The sequence below is a fragment of the Salmo trutta genome, chromosome 30 (assembly GCF_901001165.1).
Source record: "Salmo trutta chromosome 30, fSalTru1.1, whole genome shotgun sequence".
NCBI classification, from domain to species: domain Eukaryota; kingdom Metazoa; phylum Chordata; class Actinopteri; order Salmoniformes; family Salmonidae; genus Salmo; species Salmo trutta.
This window is the reverse complement of record NC_042986.1, coordinates 37,087,652-37,106,786: the sequence shown is the minus strand read 5'-3', so window position 1 is coordinate 37,106,786 and position 19,135 is coordinate 37,087,652. Positions and strand designations below refer to the sequence as shown.

Sequence of the window (19,135 nt, the reverse complement as noted above, 5' to 3'; positions counted from 1 at the left end):
CCACAGTACACAGAGAGACCGCAGTACACAGAGAGACTGCTGTACACGGAGAGACCACAGTACACAGAGAGACCACAGTACACAGAGAGACCACAGAGAGACCATAGAGAGACCACAGTACACAGAAAGACCACAGTACACAGAGGGACCACAGAGGGACCACAGTACACAGAGAGACCACAGAGAGACCACAGTACACAGAGAGACCACAGTACACAGAGGGACCACAGTACACAGAGGGACCACAGAGGGACCACAGTACACAGAGAGACCACAGAGGGACCACAGTACACAGAGAGACCACAGTACACAGAGAGACCACAGAGGGACCACAGTACACAGAGAGACCACAGAGAGACCACAGTACACAGAGAGACCACAGTACACAGAGAGACCACAGAGGGACCACAGTACACAGAGGGACCACAGTACACAGAGGGACCACAGTACACAGGGAGACCACAGAGAGACCACAGTACACAGAGAGACCACAGTACACAGAGAGACCACAGTACACAGAGAGACCACAGAGAGACCACAGTACACAGAGGGACCACAGTACACAGAGGGACCACAGTACACAGGGAGACCACAGAGAGACCACAGTACACAGAGAGTCAACTGACTACCTATCAACCTTCAGTAAATTGATTGTCAAAGTCTTTTCTCAAGGGCTTTTTTTGTGGCTAAAACTTTGACACACCTGTTCTATGGCATAACTAAACACTGGGGGTCATCTCCTTCATAAACTGGTATATGGACCACTGATTCCCATCCCAGATGCGGTACATAGTGCTCTTTTTAGAGGCGAGGTCATCTGAATTTCCTCAGTGTATGTGCCCAGCTGTGTAAAAATGTAAGCTATGTAGATCGGCCTGGATAAAGGTTGTTTGCTCAGCGTGGGATTGAGCAGATCAACTGTTGGGTTTTAAGGGTGTTTGTTCAAAAGTTTCCCAGGTGCCTCTCATCTGAACATCAAAATACAATGGTGTTGGGAACAGAATGCAGAGACAGTTCTAGCTTATTGGTGTTGTCCACATGGACAGAGGAGGACTTGGTGTTAATGTGATAAGAGGATGAGCTCTCTCTCTGTGTCTTTCTCCATCTTCCCCTCCCCGTCTCTTTAGGGAATGACAGCTGCTGACTGACTGTTCATCTCAAAACGGTTTAGGATGGAGCGCTGTGGTGCCGTTGGCCAGCTGTGAACAGCTGGTACCGCTAAAGGGAACCCCTTGCACCCCCCCTGCACCCCCCGGGGGCTTTCTATGGGTGCAGCAGAAAGACACAGCCTCATTGTTGAGCTCATCTGGGGGTGTTTGGGGGAAACAGTTGTTTAAGAGGGGGCTTGTTAGACCAGTGTCATTGTCTCACTGTAAATGAGTTACCATGTCTCCAGAGTCACTTAGCACCGACAAATCTGTTGTCCCATTGCCTGACGAGGGGTCACTTTCGGAAGCCAAGACTAGTCTGGTTTTGGAAGCCATTTTTTTTATTTTAAGCTGAATTTGGTTTGAGTTTTTCTTCTTACCTAATAAAAAGAAGAAGGACTTGAAGCTTCTTGAGTAGGTTTTGTGCAAATTTCTAGCTAATCTCTCTCTGAGCTCTATGCGATTGTCAAAACTGATTTTAAAACCTCTCCTCTCCCACTTCACATCTTTGGATATTGAAAAGGGGGATGCTTCGAATTCAAAGCAGCGGTGGATGAAAAGGAGAATTTTGAGAAAAGGATTCTATTCTTTACCTCATTTTTCAACTCAATGGCGGTAGGAATTAGCATTTTCAGCAGTAGGGCTTAATAATGGACTGCAAGCATCAATGGAGGGGTACCCCTTTCCAACTCACCCACACATCTAATATATAATAATATAAGTCATTTAGCAGACACTTTTATCCAAAGCGGCTTACAGTCATGCGTGCATATAGTGGCAAGTAAAAGTATGTGAACCCTTTGGAAATACCTGGATTTCTGCATAAATTGGTCATACAATTTGATCTGATCTTCATCTAGGTCACAACAATAGACAAACACTGCTTAAACCAATAACACACAAACACAATTATAGGTTTTCATGTCTTTATTGAACCCACCGTGTAAACATTCACAGTGCAGGATGGGAAAAGTATGTGAACCCTTGGATTTAATAACTGGTTGTGTCAGTGTGCTCAAGGAAGCAGGAGGGTCGAAGTCAGGCGCAGGAGACACAAGTCTGTGAACACACGTCATTTAATAAATAATCCACACGTTGCCAAGAAAACAGGTAAGGCCCAAACAACAGCCCGGCGTGCAGCGTAGGGACGCAGCCCAAAACACACTGCCACAAAACCCACTGGCAGAGGGGGAAAAACACCTGAACCTCGGGAACAAACACATGAGGAAAAATAATCACACACAAAGAACAAACCTACACAGAACGACTAAATAACCCTCCTCCACTGATGAACTAATACTAAACAGGTGCCAACTAAACTAGACCTGACCAACAGAAAATAACAGAGGATCGGTGGCAGCTAGTAGGCCGGCGATGACGACCACCGAGCGCCACCCGGGCGAGGAGGGGCGCCACCTTCCGTCGATGTTGTGACAGGTTGACCCTCCTTTGGCAGCAATAACCACAACCAATCGTTTTCTGTAGTTGCGGATCAGACTTTCACAACGCTCAGGAAGAATTTTGAACCATTCCTCTTTACAAAACTGTTTCAGTTCAGCAATATTCTTGGGATGTCTGGTGTGAACTGCTCTCTTGAGATCATGCCACAATGAGATGTCATTCGGGTTCGGGTTGAGGTCAGGACTCTGACTGGGCCACTCCAGAAGGCGTGTTGATTTACTTCTGTGTTGTGGGTCGTTGTCCTGTTGCATCACCCAACTTCTGTTGAGCTTCAACAGATAGCCTTACATTCTCCTGCAAAATGTCTTGATAAACTTTGGAAATCATAATTCAATTGATGAAAGCAAGCTGTCCAGGCCCTGAGGCAGCAAAGGAGCCCCAAACCATGATGCTCCCTCCACCATATTTTACAGTTGGGATGAGGTTTTGATGTTGGTGTGCTGTGCCTTTTTTCTCTCTACACATGGTGTTGTGTGTTCCTTCCAAACAACCAACTGTAGTTTCATCTGTCCACAGAATATTTTGACAGTAGCGCTGTGGAACATCCAGGTGCAGTTTTGCAAACTTCAGACATGCAGCAATGTTTTTTTTGGACAGCAGTGGCTTCTTCTGTGGTGTCCTCCCATGAACACCATTCTTGTTTAGTGTTTTACGAATCGTAGACTCGTCAACAGAGATGTTAGCATGTTTCAGAGATTTCTGTAAGTCTTTAGCTGATACTCTAGGATTCTTCTTAACCTCATTGAGCATTCTGCGCTGTGCTCTTGCAGTCATCTTTGCAGGACGGACACTCCTAGGGAGAGTAGCAACAGTGCTGCACTTTCTCCATTTATAGACAATTTGTCTTACAAATCAAAGCTTTTAGAGATACTTTTGTAACCCTTTCCAGCTTTATGCAAGTCAACAATTCTTAATCTTAGGTCTTCTGAGATCTCTTTTGTTCGAGGCATGGCTCACATCAGGCAATGCTTCTTGTGAATAGCAAACTCAAATGTTGCTAGTGTTTTTTATAGGGCAAGGCAGCTCTAACCAACATCTCCAATCTCATCTAATTGATTGGACTCCAGGTTAGCTGACTCCTGACTCCAATTAGCTTTTGGAGAAGTCATTAGCCTAGGGGTTCACATACTTTTTACAACCTACACTGTGAATATTTAAATGATGTATTCAATATAGACAAGAAAAATACAATAATTTGTGTGTTATTAGTTTAAGCAGACTATGTTTGTCTATTGTTGTGACTTTGATGAAGATCAGATCAAATTTGATGACCAATTTATGCAGAAATCCACATAATTCCAAAGGGTTCACTTAATACTTTTTCTTGCCACTGTACATTTTCCACATGGGTAGACTGAGCGGGAATCAATACCTACAACCCTGTTGTTGCAAGTGCCATGCTCTACCAACTGAGTCACAGATGACCTGCTCGTAAGACAACTCCCATACACAAGGTTAGACCTGTTGATTCAAACTCCTAATCCACCAGTTGCTCGTTAGCGACTGGAACGAGCTGCAAGAAACACTCAACCTGGACTGTTTTATCTCTTCATTCAAAGACTCAATCATGGACACTCTTACTGATAGTTGTGGCTGCTTCGCATTGTTGTCTCTACCTTTTCGCCTTTTGTGCTGTTGTCTGTGCCCAATAGTGTTTGTACCATATTTTGTGCTGCTACCATGTTGTGCTGCTGCCATGTTGTGTTGCTACCATGTTGTTGTCATGTTGTGTTGCTACCATGCTGTGTTGTCATGTTGTGTTGCTACAATGCTGTGTTGTCATGTTGTGTTGCTACCATGCAATGTTGTCATGTTGTGCTGCTACAATGCTGTGTTGTCATGTTGTGTTGCTACCATGCTGTGTTGTCATGTTGTGTTGCTGCCATGCTGTGTTGTCATGTGTTGCTGCCATGCTATGTTGTTGTCTCTCTTTATGTAGTGTTGTGGTGTCTCTCTTGTCGTGATGTGTGTTTTGTCCTATATTTTTATAAAAATATATATTTTGAATCCCAGCCCCCATCCCCGCAGGAGGCCTTTTGCCTTTTGGTAGGCCGTCATTGTAAAATAAAGGTAAAATAAAGGTTAAATAAAGGTTCCATTTTAAAATTGTAAAAGCACAATATTACCAATGGATTTGAAGTGCTATGTGATCCATTCGCTGCAGTGGAGGAACTGCTTACAACTTATCAACATGCAGATGGGGTCAAAGGGCAGGTCTGTCTGACACATTCCACTGCATATAATGTGGTATACACTGACTGAAGGAAGAGTCAGTGCTTTAGCTAATGCTGGGGTGATGGAGGAGGGGGTCAGAGGGGAGTAGCAGGGGGTTGGCTTGGGCAGGGTTGTCCTGAGCACTGTAAAGGCTCCAGGCTATAACAGTGTCTCCTATTGTGTGGACCTCCCCCTTAGAAAAGGCCCTGAATGAGCCACAGGTCCTAGGCTTTTCCAAGCATTCACCATTGAAGTGGAAAGGATCCCACCGCACAATGTCTATGCTCTCAATAGATCTTTGCGTGCCATTGGTGCACTGGCACTAGCAGATGACGAGCTAATTAGAAGCTATTATGTGTGAGAACCAGGCTGGTTGTAGGAGCCCGGTGCTCAGGGCCCTCAATTGCCAGACAAGCTGTTGCCTCTGCCTCAACCAAAGTCTCGCCCTGCTGGGTGTGGGAGAGAGGGGCAGCCCTGTGGAATCAGGCATCATGGGGAGAGAGGGGGCACCATGGGGAGAGAGGGAACGCCCTGGGAAGACCAGGGGACACTGTTAAAGGACAATGTATGATTGAGTGAGTGCCATAGTGTTGGCAGGAAAGCCAGGGAGGGGCACACTCATTCAAATGCTGGGACAAGCAACAGTAGTCTACAATGGGGGGGTTAAAGTTGGGCCTGCATACTTTCACATACCTAAGCATAATACACCCTCCAACATGCAACTCTCAGGGGGTGGGGGCGAGGCGCTGTGTGGGTCTAAACTGGGCTTGACCTGCTAACACAGCGTCAGTGAGATTGGTGGCAGGGGTCAAAGGTCAGAGCACAGCCACAGGAGGATGCTCATTAGCTGCCTGTCAGAGGGCTGCAGTCTGCCTGCATGGTGATCCTCAGGGCTCAGTGGAAACCTATCAGCTATCAGCTGGCAATGGCATTAGCCTGAAATCCAGAACTTGTTTTGATAACATTCCACTCTGTATTACAGATGTAGGATCTTAATTTGATACAGCAAGAAAACAATCCCGCAGCAAAAGGAAATGTTAATTATTATGTGGATTCTAATTAATGGACATTTTTTTAGTGGTTCATCCTTTTTTTTGTAAGGGAAAATCAAGTTTGAAACATCAAATTGGAAATTGCAAACTTCAGAAGCCTATTAAAAGCTCAAATATACTTAAACGTTTTAAGGAAAGTTCTCCTGCAACAGGGTGATCAAAATTAAGATCCTACATCTGTAGGTTCATATCCTGTCCTATACTTGCAGGGTTTAACTGTTATCTTTCTCTAATAAAAAGAAAAGAGAGCCCCTCACTAAATTCTGCCTATTTGAGATCTTTAAAGCCCTTATAATCTGCTGACCCTGACCTAAATTACCATCACAATGTGTTTCTGACACCAGAGGTCAATGATTGGTGACCATCTTAGCTTGTCCTGTGGAACATAGACCCCCCGGGATGACACAGGCCTTCCATTCCCTTCCCTTGAGCTCCAGTGACACAACCCAACCAAAATGAGACATCTGAAATCAAAACATATGTGGAATTTAAAAAATTATGATTTTTTTTCATCACATGGGCTACATGAAAAATGTTTAGCCATATGGGCCAAATGTCAGAGTAATATGACAAAAGTGAAGAGCATAATACCAAGGTCATTTTCACAGGGCCTACGTTAGGCCCCGCCCCCTCGGAACACTCAGCTCACAGGTAATGTTATCAGTCAAACAGGAATGGTAATGTTATCAAACAGGAATGGTGATGTTATCAAACAGGAATGGTGATGTTATCAGTCAAACAGGAATGGTAATGTTATCAAACAGGAATGGTGATGTTATCAGTCAAACAGAAATGGTAATGTTATCAGTCAAACAGGAATGGTAATGTTATCAGTCAAACAGGAATGGTAATGTTATCAAACAGGAATGGTGATGTTATCAGTCAAACAGGAATGGTGATGTTATCAGTCAAACAGGAATGGTAATGTTATCAAACAGGAATGGTGATGTTATCAGTCAAACAGAAATGGTAATGTTATCAGTCAAACAGGAATGGTAATGTTATCAGTCAAACAGGAATGGTAATGTTATCAAACAGGAATGGTGATGTTATCAGTCAAACAGAAATGGTAATGTTATCAGTCAAACAGAAATGGTGATGTTATCAAACAGGAATGGTGATGTTATCAGTCAAACAGGAATGGTGATGTTATCAGTCAAACAGGAATGGTAATGTTATCAAACAGGAATGGTGATGTTATCAGTCAAACAGGAATGGTGATGTTATCAGTCAAACAGAAATGGTGATGTTATCAAACAGGAATGGTGATGTTATCAGTCAAACAGGAATGGTGATGTTATCAGTCAAACAGGAATGGTAATGTTATCAAACAGGAATGGTAATGTTATCAAACAGGAATGGTGATGTTATCAGTCAAACAGAAATGGTAACGTTATCAAACAGGAATGGTAATGTTATCAGTCAAACAGAAATGGTAATGTTATCAGTCAAACAGGAATGGTAATGTTATCAGTCAAACAGGAATGGTAATGTTATCAAACAGGAATGGTGATGTTATCAAACAGGAATGGTGATGTTATCAGTCAAACAGGAATGGTGATGTTATCAGTCAAACAGGAATGGTAATGTTATCAAACAGGAATGGTAATGTTATCAGTCAAACAGGAATGGTAATGTTATCAAACAGGAATGGTAATGTTATCAGTCAAACAGGAATGGTAATGTTATCAGTCAAACAGGAATGGTGATGTTATCAAACAGGAATGTAATGTTATCAGTCAAACAGAAATGGTAATGTTATCAGTCAAACAGGAATGGTAATGTTATCAGTCAAACAGGAATGGTAATGTTATCAAACAGGAATGGTAATGTTATCAAACAGGAATGGTGATGTTATCAGTCAAACAGAAATGGTGATGTTATCAGTCAAACAGGAATGGTGATGTTATCAGTCAAACAGGAATGGTAATGTTATCAAACAGAAATGGTAATGTTATCAGTCAAACAGGAATGGTAATGTTATCAAACAGGAATGGTAATGTTATCAGTCAAACAGGAATGGTAATGTTATCAAACAGGAATGGTAATGTTATCAAACAGGAATGGTGATGTTATCAGTCAAACAGGAATGGTGATGTTATCAGTCAAACAGGAATGGTAATGTTATCAGTCAAACAGGAATGGTAATGTTATCAAACAGGAATGGTAATGTTACCAGTCAAACAGGAATGGTAATGTTATCAGTCAAACAGGAATGGTAATGTTATCAGTCAAACAGAAATGGTAATGTTATCAGTCAAACAGGAATGGTAATGTTATCAAACAGGAATGGTAATGTTATCAGTCAAACAGGAATGGTAATGTTATCAAACAGGAATGGTGATGTTATCAAACAGGAATGGTAATGTTATCAGTCAAACAGAAATGGTAATGTTATCAAACAGGAATGGTAATGTTATCAGTCAAACAGGAATGGTGATGTTATCAGTCAAACAGGAATGGTAATGTTATCAAACAGGAATGGTGATGTTATCAGTCAAACAGGAATGGTAATGTTATCAGTCAAACAGGAATGGTAATGTTATCAAACAGGAATGGTAATGTTACCAGTCAAACAGGAATGGTAATGTTATCAGTCAAACAGGAATGGTAATGTTATCAGTCAAACAGGAATGGTAATGTTATCAGTCAAACAGGAATGGTAATGTTATCAGTCAAACAGGAATGGTGATGTTATCAGTCAAACAGGAATGGCAATGTTATCAAACAGGAATGGTAATGTTATCAGTCAAACAGGAATGGTAATGTTATCAAACAGGAATGGTAGTGTTATCAGTCAAACAGGAATGGTGATGTTATCAGTCAAACAGGAATGGTAATGTTATCAAACAGGAATGGTAATGTTATCAGTCAAACAGGAATGGTAATGTTACCAAACAGGAATGGTAATGTTATCAGTCAAACAGGAATGGTGATGTTATCAGTCAAACAGGAATGGTAATATTATCAAACAGGAATGGTAATGTTATCAGTCAAAAGGGAATGGTAATGTTATCAAACAGGAATGGTAATGTTATCAGTCAAACAGGAATGGTGATGTTATCAGTCAAACAGGAATGGTAATGTTATCAGTCAAACAGGAATGGTAATGTTATCAAACAGGAATGGTAATGTTATCAGTCAAACAGGAATGGTAATGTTATCAAACAGGAATGGTGATGTTATCAGTCAAACAGGAATGGTAATGTTATCAGTCAAACAGAAATGGTAATGTTATCAGTCAAGCAGGAATGGTAATGTTATCAGTCAAGCAGGAGTGGTGATGTTATCAGTCAAACAGGAATGGTGATGTTATCAGTCAAACAGGAATGGTAATGTTATCAGTCAAACAGGAATGGTGATGTTATCAGTCAAACAGGAATGGTAATGTTATCAAACAGGAATGGTGATGTTATCAGTCAAACAGGAATGGTAATGTTATCAAACAGGAATGGTAATGTTATCAAACAGGAATGGTGATGTTATCAGTCAAACAGGAATGGTAATGTTATCAAACAGGAATGGTGATGTTATCAGTCAAACAGGAATGGTAATGTTATCAGTCAAACAGGAATGGTGATGTTATCAGTCAAACAGGAATGGTTATGTTATCAAACAGGAATGGTAATGTTATCAAACAGGAATGGTAATGTTATCAGTCAAACAGGAATGTTAATGTTATCAAACAGGAATGATAATGTTATCAGTCAAACAGGAATGGTAATGTTATCAAACAGGAATGGTAATGTTATCAGTCAAACAGGAATGGTAATGTTATCAAACAGGAATGGTAATGTTATCAGTCAAACAGGAATGGTAATGTTATCAGTCAAACAGGAATGGTAATGTTATCAGTCAAACAGGAATGGTAATGTTATCAGTCAAACAGGAATGGTAATGTTATCAAACAGGAATGGTGATGTTATCAGTCAAACAGGAATGGTGATGTTATTAGTCAAACAGGAATGGTGACGTTATCAAACAGGAATGGTGATGTTATCAAACAGGAATGGTGATGTTATCAGTCAAACAGGAATGGTAATGTTATCAAACAGGAATGGTAATGTTATCAAACAGGAATGGTAATGTTATCAGTCAAACAGGAATGGTAATGTTATCAAACAGGAATGGTAATGTTATCAAACAGGAATGGTAGTGTTATCAAACAGGAATGGTAATGTTATCAGTCAAACAGGAATGGTGATGTTATCAGTCAAACAGGAATGGTAATGTTATCAGTCAAACAGGAATGGTGAGAAAATGGAAAACACAATGAATCCTTCAGCTAAATGGGACAGGCCTAAAAAAACACATGTTCATGCCTACAGCTCTGTCACTGGCTGTTGAGTCGACTGAAATGTTGATATACTGTATACAGAGAAGTTAAACTGTGGTAACGTCTCAGCTTGTGTTGAACTTTGACCAACAAACATTATGGATGGCAAGAGAGACAGCAGTCCACAAAAAACTATATGCAGATACACACACTCACTGGACTCTACCCACACACTCACTGGACTCTACCCACACACTCACTGGACTCTACCCAGACACTCACTGGACTCTACCTAGACACTCACTGGACTCTACCCAGACACTCACTGGACTCTACCTAGACACTCACTGGACTCTACCCAGACACTCACTGGACTCTACCCAGACACTCACTGGACTCTACCCAGACACTCACTGGACTCTACCCAGACACTCACTGGACTCTACCCAGACACTCACTGGACTCTATCCAGACACTCACTGGACTCTACCCAGACACTCACTGGACTCTATCCAGACACTCACTGGACTCTACCCAGACACTCACTGGACTCTACCCAGACACTCACTGGACCTGGACTCTACCCAGACACTCACTGGACTCTATCCAGACACTCACTGGACTCTATCCAGACACTCACTGGACTCTATCCAGACACTCACTGGACTCTACCCAGACACTCACTGGACTCAACCCACACACTCACTGGACTCTACCCAGACACTCACTGGACTCTATCCAGACACTCACTGGACTCTACCCACACACTCACTGGACACTACCCACACACTCACTGGACTCTACCCACACACTCACTGGACTCTACCCACACACTCACTGGACTCTACCCACACACTCACTGGACTCTACCCAGACACTCACTGGACTCTGCCCAGACACTCACTGGACTCTACCCAGACACTCACTGGACTCTACCCAGACACTCACTGGACTCTACCCAGACACTCACTGGACTCTACCCAGACACTCACTGGACTCTATCCAGACACTCACTGGACTCTATCCAGACACTCACTGGACTCTACCCACACACTCACTGGACTCTACCCACACACTCACTGGACTCTACCCAGACACTCACTGGACTCTACCTAGACACTCACTGGACTCTACCCAGACACTCACTGGACTCTACCTAGACACTCACTGGACTCTACCCAGACACTCACTGGACTCTACCCAGACACTCACTGGACTCTACCCAGACACTCACTGGACTCTACCCAGACACTCACTGGACTCTATCCAGACACTCACTGGACTCTACCCAGACACTCACTGGACTCTATCCAGACACTCACTGGACTCTACCCAGACACTCACTGGACTCTACCCAGACACTCACTGGACTCTACCCAGACACTCACTGGACTCTACCCAGACACTCACTGGACTCTATCCAGACACTCACTGGACTCTATCCAGACACTCACTGGACTCTATCCAGACACTCACTGGACTCTACCCAGACACTCACTGGACTCAACCCACACACTCACTGGACTCTACCCAGACACTCACTGGACTCTATCCAGACACTCACTGGACTCTACCCACACACTCACTGGACTCTACCCACACACTCACTGGACTCTACCCACACACTCACTGGACTCTACCCACACACTCACTGGACTCTACCCACACACTCACTGGACTCTACCCAGACACTCACTGGACTCTGCCCAGACACTCACTGGACTCTACCCAGACACTCACTGGACTCTACCCAGACACTCACTGGACTCTACCCAGACACTCACTGGACTCTATCCAGACACTCACTGGACTCTATCCAGACACTCACTGGACTCTACCCACACACTCACTGGACTCTGCCCAGACACTCACTGGACTCAACCCACACACTCACTGGACTCTACCCAGACACTCACTGGACTCTATCCAGACACTCACTGGACTCTATCCAGACACTCACTGGACTCAACCCACACACTCACTGGACTCTATCCAGACACTCACTGGACTCTATCCAGACACTCACTGGACTCTACCCACACACTCACTGGACTCTACCCACACACTCACTGGACTCTACCCACACACTCACTGGACTCTACCCACACACTCACTGGACTCTACCCACACACTCACTGGACTCTACCCAGACACTCACTGGACTCTGCCCAGACACTCACTGGACTCTACCCAGACACTCACTGGACTCTACCCAGACACTCACTGGACTCTACCCAGACACTCACTGGACTCTACCCAGACACTCACTGGACTCTATCCAGACACTCACTGGACTCTACTCACACACTCACTGGACTCTATCCAGACATTCAATGGACTCTGCCCAGACACTCACTGGACTCTACCCACACACTCACTGGACTCTACCCACACACTCACTGGACTCTATCCAGACATTCACTGGACTCTGCCCAGACACTCACTGGACTCTACCCAGACACTCACTGGACTCTATCCAGACACTCACTGGACTCTACCCAGACACTCACTGGACTCTACCCAGACACTCACTGGACTCTACCCAGACACTCACTGGACTCTATCCAGACACTCACTGGACTCTACTCACACACTCACTGGACTCTATCCAGACATTCAATGGACTCTGCCCAGACACTCACTGGACTCTACCCACACACTCACTGGACTCTACCCACACACTCACTGGACTCTATCCAGACATTCACTGGACTCTGCCCAGACACTCACTGGACTCTACCCAGACACTCACTGGACTCTATCCAGACACTCACTGGACTCTACCCAGACACTCACTGGACTCTATCCAGACACTCACTGGACTCTGCCCAGACACTCACTGGACTCTACCCAGACACTCACTGGACTCTATCCAGACACTCACTGGACTCTATCCAGACACTCACTGGACTCTGCCCAGACACTCACTGGACTCTGCCCAGACACTCACTGGACTCTACCCAGACACTCACTGGACTCTGCCCAGACACTCACTGGACTCTACCCAGACACTCACTGGACTCTACTCACACACTCACTGGACTCTATCCAGACACTCACTGGACTCTATCCAGACACTCACTGGACTCTGCCCAGACACTCACTGGACTCTGCCCAGACACTCACTGGACTCTACCCACACACTCACTGGATTCTGCCCACACACTCACACATACTACACTGACACTTCAACACACACATATACACACACACATGCATATTGACGCCACACACACTTTCACACTCTTCACAGACGCTGCTGCTACTCTGTGTATGATCTATCCTGATTGCATAGTCACTTTTACCCCTACCTACATGTACATATTACCTCTATATACAAGGAGTACCAGTACCGAGTCAATGTGCAGGGGTACCAGGTATTTGAGGTAATTGTCTTGTTATTGCTATTTCATTGAGTTACTATTTCCTTTTTTTTATTTTTATGAAATTGTTCTCACTTTTTAACTCTGCATTGTTGGTTAAGGGCTTGTAAGTAAGTATTTAATGGTAAAGTCTACACCTGTTGTATTTGGTGCATGTGACAAATACAATTTTATTTCATTATATTTTTAATTTGTTGTATGACCTCAAGCACCCTCTCATCCCCAGATCCACAGTGACAGCGGACATCCATGCCTGGACCATGTCTGGGCCACCAGCACAGTACTCATTACATGTCACTCATAAGGAGCAGGATTAGTCTATGTAACAGCATAGACCTCTTCTTAGATTCCGTCCACCAGCAAAGCATCACTAGTCTACAGTAGACTACAGCAGAAAAAAAAACGAATTTCAGCATTCTGTGGAAAAAGCTTTAATTTCAGTGAAAAGTAATACAATGCAACGTAGAGATAGAGCCAACAGAAACTGCTGTGGTGGGAGAAGATGGTAACAGGAAAAACATTCCTGGAATGTTCTTCCTTCCTCCTTATCATCAACCCGTCGTCCAGCGTCTCCCTCTCTGTTTCCTGTCCACAGTCTGCAGCCGTGCCGGGATGAGATTACAATAAAAAAATGTTTTAACCAAATTCATTTCTTGAAAACGAAAACGTGAGTTGCAGAGGTTGAGTGAACAAAAGGTCCCACATTCCACTGCCAGTTCATGTCAATCAACTAACAACCAACTGGCTTCAAACCAGCGTATGTGGTGTCACTGTCACAACTCAGGGAGGATCTAACAACAAGGGAGGGAGACGGAGCGAGAAAACATTTTTACAACTCAGTTAGTAGCTACTTGTAACAAACCACAACAGAAAGAACCTCCTCTCTGTCTTAAAATCAGGAGCTAATGTGTTTCACTTTCCTCCGTCCCCCCTCCCCTGCCCCTCCCCTCTCCTTGATGTTGCAGTAAACAGGATTAAAAGGGCCCAGCTGTGTGGGGTTATTGTTGGTGTCAGTAGGAAGTGCTGATAGCTTCTGCAACTGAACAAAAGCTGGATGAGAGAGCAGAGGGGCGCTCCAGACTCACTGGCTCCAGACAAGATTTTCTCCCACAATACTTGCTCTGCACTCCCATTGTTTCAGACCACTGGCTCTCCCCATCCCCAACATGACCTGTGAAAGAGGATGTCACTCTTCTCACACAGGAACATCTCCCTCTGGATGCTGGAGAAGAAGATGACTTTTGCTTAGCAAGAATAAGTAAAATGCAGGGATTTTTTTTTTAAAAGAGGGTTAATTGTCCAGTTAAGAAATGCTGATTTAATTACACTTGCATAATCAATTCCATGCACTTTATTATAATACATGCTTTGATCAAAAATTAAAGTTGTACATGCCGTATTTCCAGTGCATTATTTGAGTATTTCACATAGGCCAACTGAATTACTCATTCAAACCACATATATTTTTGGGGGGAATACCAGATGCTAACAATTACATTCTTCTCAGTTTTCACTTTGTGTTTTCATGCCTTCTCTTGTTTGGTTCTCTGTCTCCAACTGAATTTCAAGTTTGTTGCAAACTCAGAACAATTATACAAGTTGCAACATTTATTTGAATCTATTTACTAAGTAAAAAGAAAAACCCGAATGAAAATCTAATTCTGGTGGACTGCAGCCAGACAGACAGGCACAGAAATTGCAACATTGTAAGTTATTTTATATCAGTGTAAAATATACAATGTTTTACTTGAGGAATTTTCTTATGAAAAAAGAAGGGGAAGGAATTCACGAACTGTCATTATACATTCAAAGCCCTCTGTCTTTTTTTCCCTTCTTTTACAAGCCTTTGGAGCTTGAGTGAGCAAGCTAGAGACAATGGCAGTTTGCAGGTGTGTGGGGCAGTAATCTCTTCACTGAGTGGTTTAACGTGATAAATGAATAACGATTTTGGGCAGACAGTTTGTTCTCAGGGTTTGTGCTGTGCAGGTGAATGGGGTGGATTGTGAGCCCCGTTGTTTGAGGTCTCCATGGACACCGCCCGCGCGGCGCCGGGCTGACAGCCGTCAGGGACGACATGAATGGGTGACGTCACGGAACGGGCGCCTGGCAGTCTGCGTCAGCTTGTTTGGACGATCAGGGGAACATTCAAAACAGAGCAATTCACATACCGCACAGCGCGCAGTGGGAACATGTGAACGAATCTGTGAAACTATTCATGGGAAGATTTAACGCTTAATGTGTGTAAACTATGAGATTGGTCAATTGAAAGAGATTTATTGCATAGGATATGGTGAATCCATGAGAATCTTCTACTAATGAAATGCAATTTTAAATACATTTAAAGTTTTTATACCATAATGCAAAATCTATAGCTGATAAATAACTGCCAAATTAATTGATGCTATTAAAACATTAATTTGGATAGGATTTGTTGAATGGTCAAATGCAGAATGATGTATTTAGTTTATAATAAAATGTGATATGCACTTTTCAGTTGATTAAAACATAATAGTTATAAACAAATAAAAACATGTATTTGAGGGTAGGGAAGGATTCTGCAGAACTGGGATGTGCAGAATGCTTACTTCGGCTACTCTATTTGATCGAGATTATAAATGGACTGGCATTTTTTCACTAAGCTATAGACATCCCCAATAAAAAGCTATATTGATGTGACAGGTCCGGTTATTTACCGAAAGCCTGAGTTCCAATCGGTCTACAATTAAAAGCCTATTAATCTAGTTATTGCAGCATTCTTCATGACTAAACTCCACACCCACGTCTCCGGGCGGTCTCTACACCTGCAGAGTCCACGGTCAAAGGACAGCTGGGAAATTTGTTTCCATTTGTAACACCATCATTTAGCAGATTGTAAAGATTGATAAACACCCTGTCTCTAATGGTAGCGCAAGGACTGGAGGACCGACCCTCCGTTGCAGGCGGGAGTTTCTCATTGGTCCAACGCTTGAAAATGAACCCGCTTTAGTCCCTCCCCGAATCCTGCTGGAGAGATAAATGCTGCGTGAGTTCCCTTCAGAGACACAAACTGTCAACATTCGCTTGACAGCAACAGTCTGAGAATTCTCACCAGGATACCAGAACTCACAGTTACTTTACCTCTTTTTCGTATATTGCTCTCCACTCTTCAAGACGTCAGAACAAGAGAAAATGAAAGTTGTCGGATCTACCTGCACCCTGAAGAACACCGAGGACATGGTCCGGTGTCTCTCTGAACAGAGTATGGTCATCTCCAAGTGTAAGATCCCACTGCTGGACGAGCAGATGAGTGTATTTCTGCAGGACATGAACAGCTGCTACAGCAAGTTGAAGGAGCTGGTGCCCACTCTGCCAGCCAACAAGAAAGCCAGTAAGATGGAGATTCTGCAGCATGTCATCGACTATATCTGGGACCTACAGGTCGAGCTGGACACACCCGGCAAACAGCATGCCGCAGATGTACCTCGGACCCCTCTGACAACCCTCAATGCAGAAATCGCCAGCATCTCTGTGGAGGTATGTGTACAGAACAATTCCATCAACGCAATTTCAGGAAAATATATTATTGCCATGCATTACATATTCAAGTGTAAAAAGGACACCACTGCATAATCCTGTGCTAAAACCAAGTTGTTATGTGTTTGTTCAAATGTACCGTTATCCCTCTTCCTTTTCACAGAACGGATGCTCCGATGACAGAATTCTCTGCCGCTGATCAAGCCGCAGACATAACCGTTAACCGAAGCAACGTGAAGAACGATGTCGACCAGACATGGATGACATTTCGTCGCATCTTATGTCTTGCATCAAGCAGTGAAGCGACGTGAAAATCCATGATATGCGTAGATAAACATTCTGAGTTGAAACTACGAAGTGTCAGGTCAGGGGAGCTGTCCCCACGCAGCCACAGGTGTCCTGCTGTCACCAAGAAGAGCGGCGGGCGCGGTGACAGACACGCGTCCTGGTCGAGCTGAGACAGGATGGGCATCAACAACATAACATCCTAACCCAACAAGCTCTCTTAGATGTTGATACATGTTGGACTTTATGTGAAATAATCTTTCATTCCTTATTATCTTTTCTGTATTTTGAGCAATTTACATGTAGAAAAGATTTATATTTTAAAATGTCAATTTCTCAGATTGCTGAGCTATATTTGTATTGTATATTACAATGATTCAGATGTGATCCCCAATATTGTTTTTATAACAATGTACTTCTGGTGTTTTTATTAAAACAATGTATGTTAGGTGAGAATAATGCCTTCGCTTTTCATTCTTTGAATCTTGCTTGTTTATACACAACACGCGTTGTTCGCTGTAGACCTACTGCCTTGGTTTGAACTGAGGGTCAGACATTCACTTGTAAAGGTTAGATTTCCACACAGAACATCGTTTTGGCAGGCATGGAAAATTACAATTAGTTCAATCAATGTACAGAAGCATGTCTTTGGATCTACTAAGTAACCAAACTATGAGAACTATAGTATTTTGTTGAACAATCACTACAATAAGATGATCACAATACTTGTAATGATATTCTATGACAAGTGAAGATTCACTGCCATATTGAATAGATGGATTTTTACTTCCACTCATTCACAGAGCATGAAAACGTCAATGAGGTTAATATATAGTTAGTAACCTACACAGCTATTACACTAGAATGTTACCCAAACTATTATCTAATTAATAAGAGCCATTTAACATAGGCTAATCCAATGTTTTCATAATAGACCTTTACCATTGTGTACCACCATAGGCCTACTCATTTAAATATAAAACCGCCTCCTAATTGAAATAACCTACACTCTTAGAAAAAAAAGGTGATTTGGCTGTCCCCATAGGATAACCCTTTGAATAACTATTTCTTGGTTCCATGTAGAACCCTTCCCACAGAGGGTTCTACAAGGAATCCTAAGGGTTCTACCTGGAACCAAAAAATAGTTATTCAAAGGGTTATCCTATGGGGAGAGCAGAATAGTACCAAGGCATTCAACACAGCCCTAAAAGAGGTTCATGAATATTCATGATATACTAAATGATTTTGGTTTAGAGAATATATGAGAATCATTGATTTAGGATTTATTTTCTCATATTCACAGTTTCAAAGTTGTTATAACTTTTCCTACTATTCTCTCTCTCTCTCTCTCTCTCTCTGTCACACACACAGACTCACACACACAGCGAGTCTATTTTCTTGGCTGCGATGCCGGCCCATCTGCAGCCTGGCTCACGGATTTGTGTTTGTTAATGTTTCAATCAGCTGTGCGCGGAGGAATGTGACTACTTAACCTGAACTTCGCCAGGTGTACGGCGGCGCCACTCAGTCTGGGCCCTCCTGCCCTTGGCACGATGCTATCACACAAACACAATCCCACACTGACTCGGCTTTAAAACGTTAGCGCCGCAGCTGTGCGCACTGCACTGCAGGGGATTTAGAGCCACTTTACATCTGGGAATGGAAATAAATACAACGGTTGAATAGAGGGCTACTATCTATCATAGCTTTGTCCTGCACTCTCCCGACTTATGTTGAGCTATTTTAACTTCTGTTGGAATTCCATTTTTGAGCCATGAACATTAAACTAATGGGTTATAACGC

The 19,135-nt window shown here is 43.2% G+C and overlaps 1 protein-coding gene across 1 annotated transcript; it reads left to right on the top strand.

Moving 5' to 3' along the window:
• Positions 1–16,559: 16,559 nt before the first annotated feature.
• Positions 16,560–17,791, top strand: LOC115168624 (DNA-binding protein inhibitor ID-1). Its single transcript, XM_029724075.1, has 2 exons — positions 16,560–17,047; positions 17,211–17,791. The coding sequence occupies exons 1-2, from the start codon at positions 16,703–16,705 to the stop codon at positions 17,244–17,246; spliced, it is 381 nt and encodes a 126-aa protein (XP_029579935.1). The 5' UTR covers positions 16,560–16,702; the 3' UTR covers positions 17,247–17,791.
• The last annotated feature ends 1,344 nt before the right edge of the window (positions 17,792–19,135 follow it).

What these genes read in the sequence shown, in the direction of transcription:
- LOC115168624 (XM_029724075.1), top strand. Translation starts at nt 16,703, where the DNA reads ATGAAAGTTGTCGGATCTACCTGCACCCTGAAGAACACCGAGGACATG. An exon ending in TCGCCAGCATCTCTGTGGAG is followed by an intron (nt 17,048 to 17,210) that starts GTATGTGTACAG and finishes TCCTTTTCACAG; the next exon opens with AACGGATGCTCCGATGACAG.